This window comes from Melospiza georgiana, chromosome 9 (genome assembly GCF_028018845.1).
Source record: "Melospiza georgiana isolate bMelGeo1 chromosome 9, bMelGeo1.pri, whole genome shotgun sequence".
Classification (NCBI taxonomy): Eukaryota; Metazoa; Chordata; class Aves; order Passeriformes; family Passerellidae; genus Melospiza; species Melospiza georgiana.
In genome coordinates this window covers 7,618,388-7,632,541 of record NC_080438.1, presented here as the reverse complement: position 1 = coordinate 7,632,541, position 14,154 = coordinate 7,618,388, and the positions used below count along the sequence as shown (strand labels likewise).

Sequence of the window (14,154 nt, the reverse complement as noted above, 5' to 3'; positions counted from 1 at the left end):
AAAATATAATCCTTTACTTTCAGAGTTGGACCTGCAGTAATCCTAGTTACAGTCATTTTGTTTCCTTCTGAAACCTCTCACAAAGGCTGCTACTTTAAGTTTTCCTGCTCAAAGTTCAGGCAGAGAGTGACAGCTTTAAACACACAATCACTACAATATTGAACTGACACTATCAATATACAGCTTGTGTTTGGAAACCTCTCACAAATTCAGGCACTCTGTGTACACTCTGAAAGACCTGGATCAGGGCACTGCTATAGTGTGAAACCCAAGTGAAGCTGAGGCAGCTTTCTGAAAGCTCATTCCTGGGAGATCTCAGGGAGGGTCAGTGCATACCTGCTGCTCCATGTTCTCCACAGCTTTACGCTTCTCCTCCTGCAGTTCCTGTTTTTCTTTTTCTGACTCCATCAACTTCTTTTCCAGCTGTGCCTGATATTCTGAAGATTCCTTCAGACGAGCTTCAACTGTTGTACGAACTTCCTCTGTCACCTTCATTAAAATGCATCATGAGATCCACTTTTTATCCAGTTAAATACATTATTCTGATACAAAACTGGAATTTTGTTAACAATTTAAAGCCAGAATAGGTATTCTCAGCATCTAATTTAGAACAACACTGAAAATATGGAAAATCACAAGCAGTAGTGAATTTTTACTCTAAAAAACAAAGTAAATAAAAATAAGTAATTAACTACTTACTTGTTTTTCCTTATTGAGGGATTCCTCCAGGCTGAGAACCATGGCCCTGTATTGCTCCACATTACTGGAACTAGTCTTGAGCCTCTCTCTCAGGTCATTGACTTGCTCCTCAGCTTGTCTCAGATGACTTACAAGATCATCCACATCTTCATTTGTACTAGGCTGACCTGCATTGTTACAATACGTTCATTAACTGAGATTTAACTTAGCCTTAAAACCGCTGTTCTTATGAAAACTGAAGCAATTTTTGGATAATATGATAAAAACAATTATTTTCACAAAGCTTCCCTGAATAAAACTGTAAGCCCTCACCAAAATAAGGACTTATAATAAACACTGTTGATTATTTAAAACTATGTAGCCTAATACATTTAAGCTCCTTCAAACAATAAAAGGAATCCTTTAAGAAGTTTTGCATTATTTTCCCCCTTTGTCCAAGATTGCTTGGATGTGAAGTTTACATTAACAAATTATGCTGGTTACTATCTGCCTGAATATGTGAATGCAGTAACAAAGTGATTTATTATTTAGTGTACTGCTTCCCAATTCCAATTATTATGGACTGTGAATTTTACCATTCTGAGATGGTAATGCTTAGCATAAGGAGAAATTAACTGCAGAGGAAGATTTTACCTTTCCCTGGAGACCTTTGTGAAGACTGGGATGTGAGCTGGGCCTCAGTGTTGTTCAGCTGCTGTTTCAGCATGGCATTTTCCTTCTGGGCATTCTTCAGGAGCTCCTTTGTGTTGATGTGACGGTTGGTCTCTGTCTCCAGCTGCCTCTTCAGGTCCAGGATATGAACCTGCAAGCACAGGGCTCTTCAGTTTGCAATTATTCCCAAATGGCACAGAGGCCAAGTGTGGCTTTACATGTCAGCAATGGAGAAGAACACACTGCACTCTGGCAGAAGCACCTGGGGCTTTATTTTCCTTCAAACAAGTGCAGCACATTTATACTCACCTCCTGATTCTTCGTGAGGGAATGTCTTTGTTCCACCTCACTCTCCAGTTTCTTCTTCAGCTGAGATATCTCACGTTCAAGCTTTTCTATCTGATTATTGAGTCTCTGCTTTGTTTCTGTCTCAGATCTTTCAAGTATTCCCTGAAAAAAGAGACCAATGCATTTTGTTTACAACATACCTCAATAATTTTCTTCTGAATTACTGCAGCACTTCATACAAAGTTGTCAAAACATTTCTCCCACCCCAAGAATAATTAAATAATAGGTAGATACAGAAAATGATGAAAAGCAGTGCTTACAATGTATGACTTAGCTTTGACAGGTTTCATTAATGATGTTAGTACCACAAATGTTATTAGAAGAATATCTACTATCTATGCCGTCTAATGCCATTGACTAAAAAAACACCAAAAGATCTACTACAGAAACAGAACTGTCACATGATAAAATGTGCATCCTTAAATACATTCTAAGTATTGTCATTACGAATTTTTTCCTTTCACTTTGTTTCATGTGTTTTGTTTCCATTTGATTGTGAAAATCCTTCTCATCAACTCAGAATTCTCAGGACCTTGCCCAGGTAAATGACAGAGTATCATAATGTAGGACAGGAGTCCCAAACTTGCTGAAACAAGTTGTTGAAGTATTTTATATCACGCTGATTTGTAACCACAAAAAAATCCATGTTAAGACTCAATCCCATGAGTCTTTAATTTGATTTTCATGGGTATTTATTGAAAAGCCTGACAGACAGACCCATCCTGGGCATAAGAATAGCACCACATACCTGAATTGTTCTCAAATTGGTGAGCAGCAAGTTCTGTCCTCTTTGTTCAACCAGCAGAGAGTCACGTTGCTGAGTCAGGCGTACATCTGACATCTTCAGGATATCCTTCTCTTTTTTCAAGTTTTCTGCTCTCACCTTTAAGACAACAAATTATTAAAAACTTTGTTGTCAATCCCCAACCCATTCATTGAATTTAGTATTATTTTAAAATCTGTGTGAATTAAGCCAAGAATAGTAAGAACAGAACTACTGGACATTCTGTTTTCCCTGCAAACTGAAACACCTTGGAATGTTCTTACATCTCCACTCTTCACTTGAGACATTTCAGGACAATCATAAGGAAAACTGTTGTACTACCTTTAAATACCCTGCAGTGCCACACACTGTTACTGACCTCTGCCACTGCCAGTTTTTCATTAGCTCCCCTCAGGTCCTGAGTCATGGTGTTAATGATCTGCTCCTGCTTCTGAGTGGTCGCTGTGAGCTTCTGGGTTCTCTCATGCAGGGAGGTGATTTCCCGGCGATAGCCTTCCACGTTATCCTGCAGCATCTCGTACCTTCCAGGGAACACAGCAAAACAACTCTGCCACTGTCCAGCTCAACAGGGGCATGCACACCGCTGTGGGCTTCATGGTTTTATGCTTCAGTTTGCACAAATGTGCCTCACTCAACTACAGTTTCTGCTTTTGAGCCCACCAGCACTATTTCCTTTACATTCTTACACAGACTAGACAGTGTCAATGTTTAAGTGAACAAACAAAATCAAGCAGCCAGAGAACATGTAAGGCAATGATATTATGTAGCTGAATTACCTTTTGGAGGCAAATTCCAGCTGTGTGGATATCTTGGCATTTTGTGACCTCAAGTCTGTGACCTGCTCCTGAAGCTTTTCATTCTGTTCATTCAGAAGCTTGTCATTCTCTGCCTTTTCTTTTTTATAGTTCTCAAAAACTTCTTGTAACTGCAGAAAAGAACACACATAAAAGTGCGTAAGTACCAAAAGCAAGTAAAAATAAACAGGGACAGCTTTGTGCAGTGTCTACTGAAAAATGTACCTGCTTAAGAGCAGCCTTGGCCTCCACAGTCTCCACGGACTCAGTCATAGACACTGGAGCAGGAGTTGCCATGGACTGAGGTAAATTCGGGCGCTTTGGAGTAGATGTAAGACAGATCTCCTCTGGTAACATACCTGAAGCTATAGGAAGGTAAAGAGGGTTTTAAAGCAACACTTCTGCTTGCCACAGCAGATCACACAGCCCCTGCAGCCTGGGTACCTTGCAGAGGAATGACGGCCCCCGTGGTCTGGGTGAGCAGGATGCGGAACATGTCCCGCTGGCGGATGATGGACTCCACGAGCTGCAGCTGGTGCTGCCGCGACTCCCGCAGCTGCTGCAGCTCACTGAGAGCCTCATCCAGCTGGCTCTGCAGCTCAGAGATCCTGGAACAACAACAACAGCCTTCAACATCCCACACAGGCACGCCCAGGTGTTCTGGGCCCCTTCCTTCCACAAGGACAGTGAGGAGCTGGAGCTCCAGGAGCAGCTGAGGGAGCTGGGAAAAGTGCTAAGCCTGAAGAAAAGGAGGTTCAGGGGGGACCTGTGGCTCTACACAACTCCCTGATAAAAGGGAGCAGCTGGGGGAATGAGGCTCTGCACCCAGGGAACAGGGACAGGACAAGAGGAAATGGCCTCAAGCTGTGCCAGAGGAGGTTCCAGTTGGACATCAAGAAGAATTTTTTCACAGAAGGGGTTGTTAAGCATTGGAAGGGGCTGCCCAAGGAGGTGTTGGAGTCCCCATCCCTGGAGGTGTCCAAGGAAGGCCTGGACATGGCACTCATGCTCTGGGCTGGTGACATCTGGGGCATAGCTTGGACTTGATCCTGGACATCCTTCCCAAACTTAATGATTCTGTGAACCTATAACAAATCCTGCAAATTTCCAGGAGACAGGTCTTTGGGCTGCCATTTGCAGATGAAAAAGAAAGCAGGCCTCTTTCCTGAACAGCAGAATTCTATTCATGTGAGTAACTTCAAAAATGTCAGTAGCATGAGCAGAGAGTCAGGCTAAGAACCTTTCACAAAGAATTCACACCTGTAGTCTTTACAGTAGTGATTTAGATATGTGCACATGCAGTTTTCTGTTCAGCTATCAGGAATAAAAACTTATCTTTTTGAAAAACAGCTCTGTTGTGTGAAATCAGTCACTAGAAGACTGACAATTATTTTTACTTCAGGTTTTGATGACAGGACCTATTATAAAGTTATAAAGCCATTTTAATAGAAATCTGAAGGTCCTGTAGCTTAATAAGAACTTGTTTCTACAAGTTACATAGCTGCTGCACACAACTAATAACAATCAGAAGTAAAAAACTAAAAATGCTTGAATGAATCCCTGTTACTAATTAGTACAAAGTTAATGAAAAGGAAGAGGTGACCTACTTAGATGATGTTGTTTCTTGCTCCTCTTTTTCTCTTGCTTCCCCCAGCTCCCGAAGAGCCACCAGGAGACGCTGATTCTGCTGCTGAAGCTCTTGGATATTTCTGTAGGACACCAGGTGCTGAGTGATCACTTCAGAAGAGCTGCTGATGTCAGCAGAGCTCACTGCTTCATCACGAATCACATGGTTGCCTCTGGCTTCTTCCAGTTCCATTAACAGCACACAGATCTGAAAGAGAACAGTCCTTGTGTAAGGCCTGCACAGACTCTAAAGTTTTCAGTGAAAACCAATATATTGAGAATAAAGGACTTGGAAATTAAGATGTGCAGGGAATTGCAACTGCACAATTGCAATTGTGCAAACAATTATAATCAAGATAGTTGTTGTAAGATAATTATGTGACAGAAAAAAATAGCTTGACAAAAGGCAACAAATTGAAAGTACATAAAGTGTTTAGTTCTGTGAACAGATCACAGGACAGTCCAATCTAACAAAGAAATTATATAGATGAGTTTTCCATGTCATATGCTTAACAATATTATCCTAAAGCAGTACCACTTCTATCCAGTTAACTTATTCCAATTTTGAAAGCCGTAGTATCATGCTGTCCTGAGGAGAAGTTTTAATGTCACCAACATACTCAGGACAACCAAAGTCTCCATGACTGTGGCTGAATGCAACTTCCAAGTAAACATCTGAAATGCAGCAGCACATGAATACAGAACTGCAAGCAGCACATTTATGCACAGCAATGTTTCCTGTACCTGCTGGGAGAGATCCTTCACTCGCACCTCCAGTCTCTGGCTCTCCCTCTCGAAGAAGGAGGCGTGTTTGTTGGCCTGGTCGGCACTGTCCTGCAGGCGATGGATCTCCTGCAAGCACACCAACAGGAGTAAACATCACACCTCAACTGGACACATTCCTTTCCAGAGAGATAACAGCCTGTGCAGACATGCCTGGGGAACCAATCTTCTCCTTAAAGTTACACGCCCAAGGTTAAACTCTAGGTGTTCCAGAATTAAAAGTCATGTTCTTTTGTAATGTACAGGTGCATGCTTTAAAACCAGTGGGAAGGAAGCACTGAAGTCCAATTTTACGTCAAATAAATACTAACTTTGTTTAAAATGAACCTACTCTCAGAAAATCAGAGACTGTAAATCACCACTACAAAAAATTTACAAAATACATTGGTTCTGTAAAATACTTTGTACAGTTCCAGAAATCGCAAGCCAGAAAGTCCAACACATCTTTTCCCATAATAAAAGTTGACTGATAGATCCATTTCATACACTTACAACAGCAATTAAGTTTAAAGATTTTTAAATTAATTTGTTTTCCAAAACTATACATGTTCTTTTATTTTACACTGACCTTCATAGCTTGTTCAAGCTTTGCAGACAGACTTGCAACAGCTTTTTGGGAACGCTCAAATTCTTCACGCTGACGTTTTAAGATTGGGGCTTTGGCTTCTACTTCCTGCACTATTTCATCCAAATATTTATTGATTCTCCTATTCTCCAGCTTCTCCATATGCAACTGATCCTGAGTTTCTACATAGGCATTGTACAGCTGCAACAAAAAGGTTTTGGTTTGGTTTTGATATGCTTGTACAGATCTCTTTAAAAAGAACCACTGGTAATGATACAGTTCATACCTTAAAGCACTGCAATTTTATACAATTGAACTAGGTAATTCAGAAGAACAAGCTGGACTTTTAAAATATGATTATAGGACTCATATCATAGAAAAGAAGTTACACATATTAATTTTAAAATGGCAAACTGTATAGTGCAACTGTCTGCAATAGAAGAAGTCTATGTAAAAGGTCTAAGTTTAAAGCAAATTTAAGACAACAGAAATATCAAAGCCAGCAACATAGCATAAAGGAATTTAATGGCTGGACAAAACAATCAGTAACAAATAATAACAACACAAATTGCATAAACAGAAGCATGAAAGCCCCTAGAACCTGTATGAGCTATAGTTAATTGTTTGCAAGTTTAGGCACAGCAGTACAGATTAAAACACTATGCAAATAAGCAAAAAAAGGCTGCTCCTGCGAAAAAATGCATATAGAAAGTAAGTTTATACTAACAAAACCCATCTATTTCTGAATTTGATCTACTAAAGAAAACCTGTAAGGCATGTTGAAAAAGATCTCAGTAACTTAGCAAGAGAAGTCTGCCTCAAGTAAGACCTCCTTGCCTTCATCAAGCACAATCACAAACCCAAAGAGTGCCCCAAGGCTGAACCTTTCTGTTCTCACAGTGTCATTGTGGCATCCAAGGGCTTTGCTGCTGGAGAGGTTGTGCTCACTCACCTCAGTTAACTTCATGCCAGGCTTGACCACTTTGGCCACTGCTGCAGCAGTGGGAGACATGGCTGCCAGCTCCTCCTCGGACAGGATGGCTCCTGGAGACACAACCCCACAATTACCATCCAAAAACTGCAATAATCCCCACCAGAAACTCTCATACTTGACTGGCTTTATTTGAATTGCTGAAAAGATATTGCTACTAGGACTTCTAAAATTTAAATAAGTTCAGAACATGAGCACTTGAAATAGCTGGAGCAAAGCTTAACCTCAGGTTTTTTAGCACATTGTCAGAGGTTTGGAGCAGCAGAACACTGGTTTATTTTCATTAAATTTACACAGGGAAAGAGCAAATGTACTCCATGCCTCTGTTCCTTCCTGCTCTCTATCCTTTAGAAACTGTGCATATGAAGCAAACAACAAAAAGGACATAGCTAAAACAGTGAATACTGAGCAAAATGTAACATTAACAGAAATTTAAGGACAAGAGGTTTGTTCACTGCTGCCTATTTTTTATACAGGAAAATAAGACTAGTTTTCATCTCCACTTCTCCCTCCAGAAAACCACTAAAAGCAGGCTGATTCAGCCTTGAAGAAAAGTTTCCCCTCCATTTTCTTTGAAAAGGTAACAGATTAAAAAAAACTTCAAAAAACTATGACAGAAATGCATTTTCTGCTGAGGGGAGCATATTTATATACATATATAAGCATATGTATATATATGAAATAGCTTCTAAAATGAATTATTAAAATTAACAAAGATTACATTAGATTAATGCAGTTGGTTCTTAGAGAAATTCAGCACAATATCCTTGACAGACCATAAAAGCCCAAGAGTTTCTGTATTTCAGGTGCCAGCTGATCCCACCTTTGCGCTTTGTAGCCGACAGTAAATCATTGGCGTTCTCCAGTTCCTTCTCCAGCTTACTGATCTTATCTCTCAGCTCCTTCTCCATGGTGGCTTTTGACTCCTCCACCTCAGCCAAATGCTCCTGGGCTGCTTTATTAGCTGAAATTCAATCAGACAAGCAGGTTGTGTGTTGTGGTTGTTTTTATTTTAAAAGTATCAGGATTTAGCTGTGTTCCTTAAGTTTTACTTTATATGATCTGCAGAAGTTCATGATAAGAAAATTCAGCAGTGTGAGAAAAGCATGAACCATTGCCTATCACCTTTGCTTGGAAAAGGGCAAAAGTATGAACTGTCCTTAGCAGTGAAAAGGAATCTAAACTAAAAAAGCTAAAGTGAAGACATATCTTGCAAAATTATCAAAATCCATAGTAAAATTCCAGGTGTATTTGAAAATGGTTTCCCAACCATCAGTAAATTCAACTAGTCAGGTACAGTTTTTGTTACAAAGGGACGAGTATTTCCATCACCCCCCTAAAGCCCAACGAAATTCCTTTCAGGAACACAAAAACCCCATTTTTCAGAGCATCAAGGTACTCCAAGGAGCCCAACTGCTCTCCTCCCTTTGCCAGCTTACCTTCACCTGCTTCCTTCAGGAGCTTGTGCAGCTCTTCCACTGCTCCTGTCAGCTCATTGCTCTTTGCCTCCGAGTCATCAGCAGCACTCTGAAGAAAGCATTTTAGCTCACCTTTAGTACACAGCAACAGCAGCCCTATGTTTACAAGAAAGCCTAAACTGACCACAAATCATGAACAGGTTTCTGCAAAAAACCGACCTAAGCTGGTCAGTCCTTTCCATGTGGATTGACTCACTTTGATGCAAACTTCTTGAGAGTAAGAAGTATCAGACAACAATTTGATGTGGCAATTCCCAATACAATCTATTTAGCTGTTTACAGCATAAAGGAATTTAATGGCTGAACAAAACAATCAGTAATCAAACAAACAATCAGCTGTTTACAGCTGGTGTTGGCTCTTTCCTTCTTCTGACTAAAGAAAACTGGAATTTTCAGTACTCTATGTCAAATAGTCTGAAAAATAGTATTTTTAGGGACTCATATAACAGTTTATGCCTCTTTGCTTACAGCTTGAGACATCCCAAATGCAAAAGCTGTACAATGTTTATTTGGTGTTTGTGCAAGACAGTTCACAAAGCAGAGTTCAGTAACCTGTGCACTAAAATATGCAAACCAAAGAGCAAGCAGTTGGACATTTCAGCTGAGTTACATGGTATTTTTCACTCTTTGAGCAAACAGAACAAATATAACTTGTTTAGATACTGTCTTTGACACAGTACAGGACATTCAGCTGGGTCTTAACCAAGTCATCAACACTTTGCAGTGCTCATAAATGAACTTCTAACTCAGAAAAATCTCTTGCACAGTTATACTTTCCACATAAACTTTTTCCTTCCAACAGATCCTAAGACATTAACACATTTTTACAACATGAAGCCTCAAAATAGTTAGCATAAAATTACTATTTCAAGCCCAGTTTTGCTTATTCTCCAAGATAATACAAACAATGTAAGAGTCTAAATGCTGACTAAGACAGCAGCAAAGAAGACAATGTTTTGCATGTTTCACAAAGTCGTCCTGCAATGCCTTTCCACATCCAAGTTTTGTGGGGAAAAAACCTCCAAATTGGCTTGCATTATGTAAGATTCAGACCCTACTAGAGTTATAATGGAATTAACCAACTCACCTTATACAAGTTGGATAATTTCATGTGGGCATTCAGTTCATTGTGGAATCTCTCTTCCATGCTTGTCTGCTGCTCTTTTGCCTGGCAAATGAAAGAGGAGACAGGGTAGGGGAGGATTCCACTATTTCTATTTCACTCATTTAATTGTTTGATTTGTGGGAGCAACTGCAATGCCATTTAACATATTTCAAGCTGTCTCACCTCCTTTAATTTATTCAAAAGTTCTTCAACATGCTTCTGGAGGTTTTCATTGGACTGTTTCAAGCTGTTCACCTGTTCCTCCATTCTGGAAACCTATTCAAAGAAGAAGTAAGGACACTATGTAAGATTTTTAGCTCCTAGTCCAGTTTATTTTGGAAAATACTTGTCTCATTGTTTTTAACTGAAAAATAAAAAAAAACCCAAAAGTTGCTGGAAGAGCATACAGGGCCACTCAAATACAGTCATTAAAGTATTGGCTTTGTTTAACACTGTTAATCAGGTGGTGTAATTTCTAAGAAATGATAACTCAGTGATTACATTACCTCCTCCTTTTTGTTCTCCAGACTGCATTTGAGCTCCAGGATTTCATTGCCTTTCTCCCTGGCAGTATGGAGCAGCTCATCTGTTTTGGCTTTCAGCTCAGCATTCAGCCATGTGTTCTGGTTCTGCAGCAGCTCCTTCTCCTGCTCCAGCCTTTTCTCCCGGTACTGAAAAGAGAATTGCACATTGTGATTGTAGTGGTTCCACAGAAAATAAAGCAGCCAATTAAATGACTCTAATTAGAGAAGGAGTAGCAAAAATGTACTGTAATTTAGTAAATACAGACAGTGCTCTTTATTACACTAGTAGTAAGTTACAACTATCAAGCAACAACAAATTACTGCCATTTGAGTTAGTTTCTTCCAAGTTTAAATTAGTTGGGAACAAGAACAAGATTAGTAGCCTTTTAGAGGAAATTAATTACGATATTGAGATTTTTGTCCCTTCCTCCTCTCTTTATAGAGTTTACTCTGCCCACAAAGTAATGGTACAGGTTCACAGCTCATTATTTTTCTCCTTTCTAACTCCCTTCAGGGAGCTGAAGTCCTCCCTAGCAGTCCAAGGCCTGGACATGTTTGCCCAGCCTGATACCCCCTCTCTTCCAGAAATATAGATCTCACTTCTAGTCACAGCCACCAATTTTATAATAAAAGAATTTGCTATAAATAACAGGCACTCACTTGACCTACTTTCCAAGGAATCATAACAAAATGGTGATTACATCACACACAAACAAGCAGAACACACTGTGCTTACAAAGCCCTCCTCACCTTCATGGAAACATCTGATGTTTGAAGTTCATCCAATTTCAGTTGAAGCTTTGCCTTTTCTGTGTTGGCCTCTGTGAGCTTTTCATTTAAACGTTTAACATCCTCTGGAAGAGGGAAATCAGTGTTAGAAAAACCTGTTGTGTAACAGCTTTAATTACTAAATTGTAATGTAATTGCATGTTGGGCACTAGGATACTGCATAAGGCACATTTTTAAATGGAGAAAAACAAGCACCAAAGTGGTGTCTTTGTGCAATGACTGTGTTATTTCCTGGTATGTAAGGACTGTGCTGTACCATTTAAATGTTCAACTTCCTGAGATCGCCTTTCAGTGGTTCGGACCAAGTCTCTCTTCTCAGCTTCCAGTTCTTCCTTCTCTCGCATTAACTGGCTCTGAAAAAGATTGCAGAAGGAAATAAAGAAATGTGATCAGCTCTCTGGAATAGTTTATGGCCTCTGCTTACACTCAGAACCACACAGCAGCGAGCTAAACCTCAGTGAGCTACCCCAGCCAACTGAACACTGGGATAAGAGGCTTAGAGTGGGCAGGAAAATCACAATGGAGCTGTTCAAAACTGCATTTCATTTTAATATTCTTGGAAAGATAGCTGTAATAGTCAAGAATTTCCTGAAACAGCTTTGTTTGGTTAAATAAAAGGGGTAACAGAGTAAACAAGGAATGACAGTGCAATTTACATGCAGCAATATAAATAATGCACCAATATAAACAACCAAACAATGCAATTTACATGCACCAGTATAAACAATGCACCAATATAAATAACCAAACAATGCAATTTACATGCACCAATATAAAAATCAAAACAAAGCAAACAAACTTGGATCATTTACAGGCTACACTGTCTCTCAAGGTGTCACTACAAAGCACCTCAGTCAGGCCCAGGTAAGTTCCTTTGGGAGAACAATGAGATCCATCTCTCATTGTGGAAAAATCAATCTAATAAACTTGTTTTAGCTTCCTGCTCCAAAATTACTGTTCTGCTGGACCTGCCAGCTCATCCTGCAACCCAGTGACATTTGGGCATAACACAACAAAAACTGTGCCAGAGAGTGGGAAAGGATGGGGAAAACTAGAAGTTTTGTTTATGCCTTTGACAGAATTTTGGGGGTTTGGGTTAAAGTCACTTCACAACAGGTTTCAGCTGGAATGAACAATCCATGCAAACTAAAACAAAAGCACCTGCTCACCTGTCATTCAGTTTGCTAAAAGACCACCTTTTTAAAAGTTCCTGCAATTTTCCTGCACACACATCCCCATGGACATGTAAGCATCTCCCTGAGCTTATAGTGGTGCTGATCCTGATATTCTCCACTGAGAAGTGAGTGCACTCTGTGCTGCAAAGGGCCAGGGAGCCCCAGGATGGCAGCCCCTGGCCAGCCCCAGCAGTACCTGCACGGCCGTGTTCCGGTCCTGGGCAGCCTCGAGCTCCTTGTTCTTCTCATTGAGCACCTTCAGCTGCTCATCTGGGGGGAAGGAACAGCAGTGAGGGATCTCCACTAGGATGTGACAGAACCCACCCTCCTAATGCAACAGAGCCACAATTTCCCTGACAAACATTTTTAACAAAAGAGAGAGAAGAATGCCAGACCCTGCCCTGGATGGGCGAGGGGCACTGAGGCAGACTAAGGCACTGCTTAAAGCAGCAGCAGCTTTTGTGAGGATCCATCCACAGCCCCCTGCACTGCTACAACCCAGCAAGGGGCTGTTCTGCCATGGGAACAACAGATTCCATCAATATTGGAACACACCACCAAAACACATCTCTACAAATGCAGCTGATGGGAGATTTTCAGCTCCTGTGCACACCCTGAGGCAGTGCCCACAACCCTGGCCTGGAGGGTGAATGTCCTGCCCAGCACTTAGGGATGTTACAGTTCCACTTACGAAGCTTTTTGAGCTCCTCCCGCAGAGTCTGACATTCCTGGGTCTCATTTACAAGTCTTTCCTGGCTCTGAGCCAGTCGCTTTTCCACTTCAAAGTACTGTTGCTCTGCAAAAGAACAAAGTCATCTCAGTTTCACATCATAAACATTTTTTTCCTTCTCACCTTTACCAAGGAGCATTCTAAAAAGAATATATGAAAATAATAAGACTGTAAGAGAATTTGAAGGAAGGAAAAAAAAAAAAAACACACCACAACATTTTTGAAGGCAAAAACCTGCATTTCCACATTGAGTGAACACTGTTTAAAACACTGTGCTAGCAAGACAAGTGCTGTGTTTCCAGAAATTGTGATATGTTTCAGCCTGCTCTAGTGGAAAGTGTCCCTGCTATTGGCAGGGGTTAGAATGAGATGAGCTTTAAGGTCCCTTCCAACCCAAATCACTCCATGATTCTGTGAAATTGTCCATCAAGAAAGAGCCTAATTAATCTAAATAGTTCTTTAACATTTTTGATGTAAGTAGAGATGTTGTATCAGCCCAATTATGCAGTGTGGGCTCATCACCTTGAAACTTCTTTCATTTCTGAAGTATTTCTATACATTCCAAGTAAAATCCACATATTCCCAGGTATTAAGGGATTTGATCTGGGGAATCTTTTAATGAAGACTTCTTAAAATTAATTACTGGGCTCTATTCCCTTAGAAGCGAAAAAAAAAAAGAATTAAATGTGAATTTTTGTGATCTAAAACAGTAACTGTGAAATGGAGCTTCAGTGTAAAATACTCAGTAAAAGCATAATTAATCCCACTCTTGGGCAGGATGGGCTTCTAAGGAAGCACTGAGGGCTGTCTGTTTATCTTCCTCCTCTCATACATTACAATTTCAAACAATGCTGCTCCTCCTGCCACACACGAGAAGAATGGATCTGGAAGAGAGTATCTTTCTAAAATCTGTGGGTTACCTCAATTTACACCACACTTTAGTAATACATTCACCAAGATGTCTACCATGAGAGAGACTGAAAAACTGAAAGGTAGAAGAAGTATGAAGTATGAGAAGTATGAAGTATCAGAAGAATGTCACATCCTCTACAAATTAACTCATATTCACAACCTTACACTCTTGTCCCTGCTCTCTGCTGGTGTTACTGTTC

At 40.3% G+C, this 14,154-nt stretch overlaps 1 protein-coding gene across 3 annotated transcripts in view; it reads right to left on the bottom strand.

Moving 5' to 3' along the window:
• TPR (translocated promoter region, nuclear basket protein) overlaps positions 1–14,154 on the bottom strand; it is a 33,461-nt gene that overhangs the window by 18,259 nt on the left and 1,048 nt on the right. For all 3 annotated transcript variants that reach the window (XM_058029975.1, XM_058029976.1, XM_058029977.1), the window contains exons 2-23: positions 13,004–13,108; positions 12,509–12,582; positions 11,394–11,490; positions 11,099–11,202; positions 10,331–10,495; positions 10,008–10,100; positions 9,807–9,887; positions 8,681–8,768; positions 8,065–8,205; positions 7,203–7,294; positions 6,254–6,451; positions 5,647–5,754; positions 4,884–5,110; positions 3,721–3,884; positions 3,502–3,641; positions 3,259–3,407; positions 2,841–3,003; positions 2,447–2,581; positions 1,660–1,800; positions 1,333–1,501; positions 700–866; positions 337–489 (exon numbers count right to left, since the gene is read on the bottom strand). In XM_058029975.1, the coding sequence (XP_057885958.1) occupies positions 337–489; positions 700–866; positions 1,333–1,501; positions 1,660–1,800; positions 2,447–2,581; positions 2,841–3,003; positions 3,259–3,407; positions 3,502–3,641; positions 3,721–3,884; positions 4,884–5,110; positions 5,647–5,754; positions 6,254–6,451; positions 7,203–7,294; positions 8,065–8,205; positions 8,681–8,768; positions 9,807–9,887; positions 10,008–10,100; positions 10,331–10,495; positions 11,099–11,202; positions 11,394–11,490; positions 12,509–12,582; positions 13,004–13,108 (2,954 nt within the window). The remainder of the gene's footprint in view (positions 1–336; positions 490–699; positions 867–1,332; positions 1,502–1,659; positions 1,801–2,446; positions 2,582–2,840; positions 3,004–3,258; positions 3,408–3,501; positions 3,642–3,720; positions 3,885–4,883; positions 5,111–5,646; positions 5,755–6,253; positions 6,452–7,202; positions 7,295–8,064; positions 8,206–8,680; positions 8,769–9,806; positions 9,888–10,007; positions 10,101–10,330; positions 10,496–11,098; positions 11,203–11,393; positions 11,491–12,508; positions 12,583–13,003; positions 13,109–14,154) is intronic.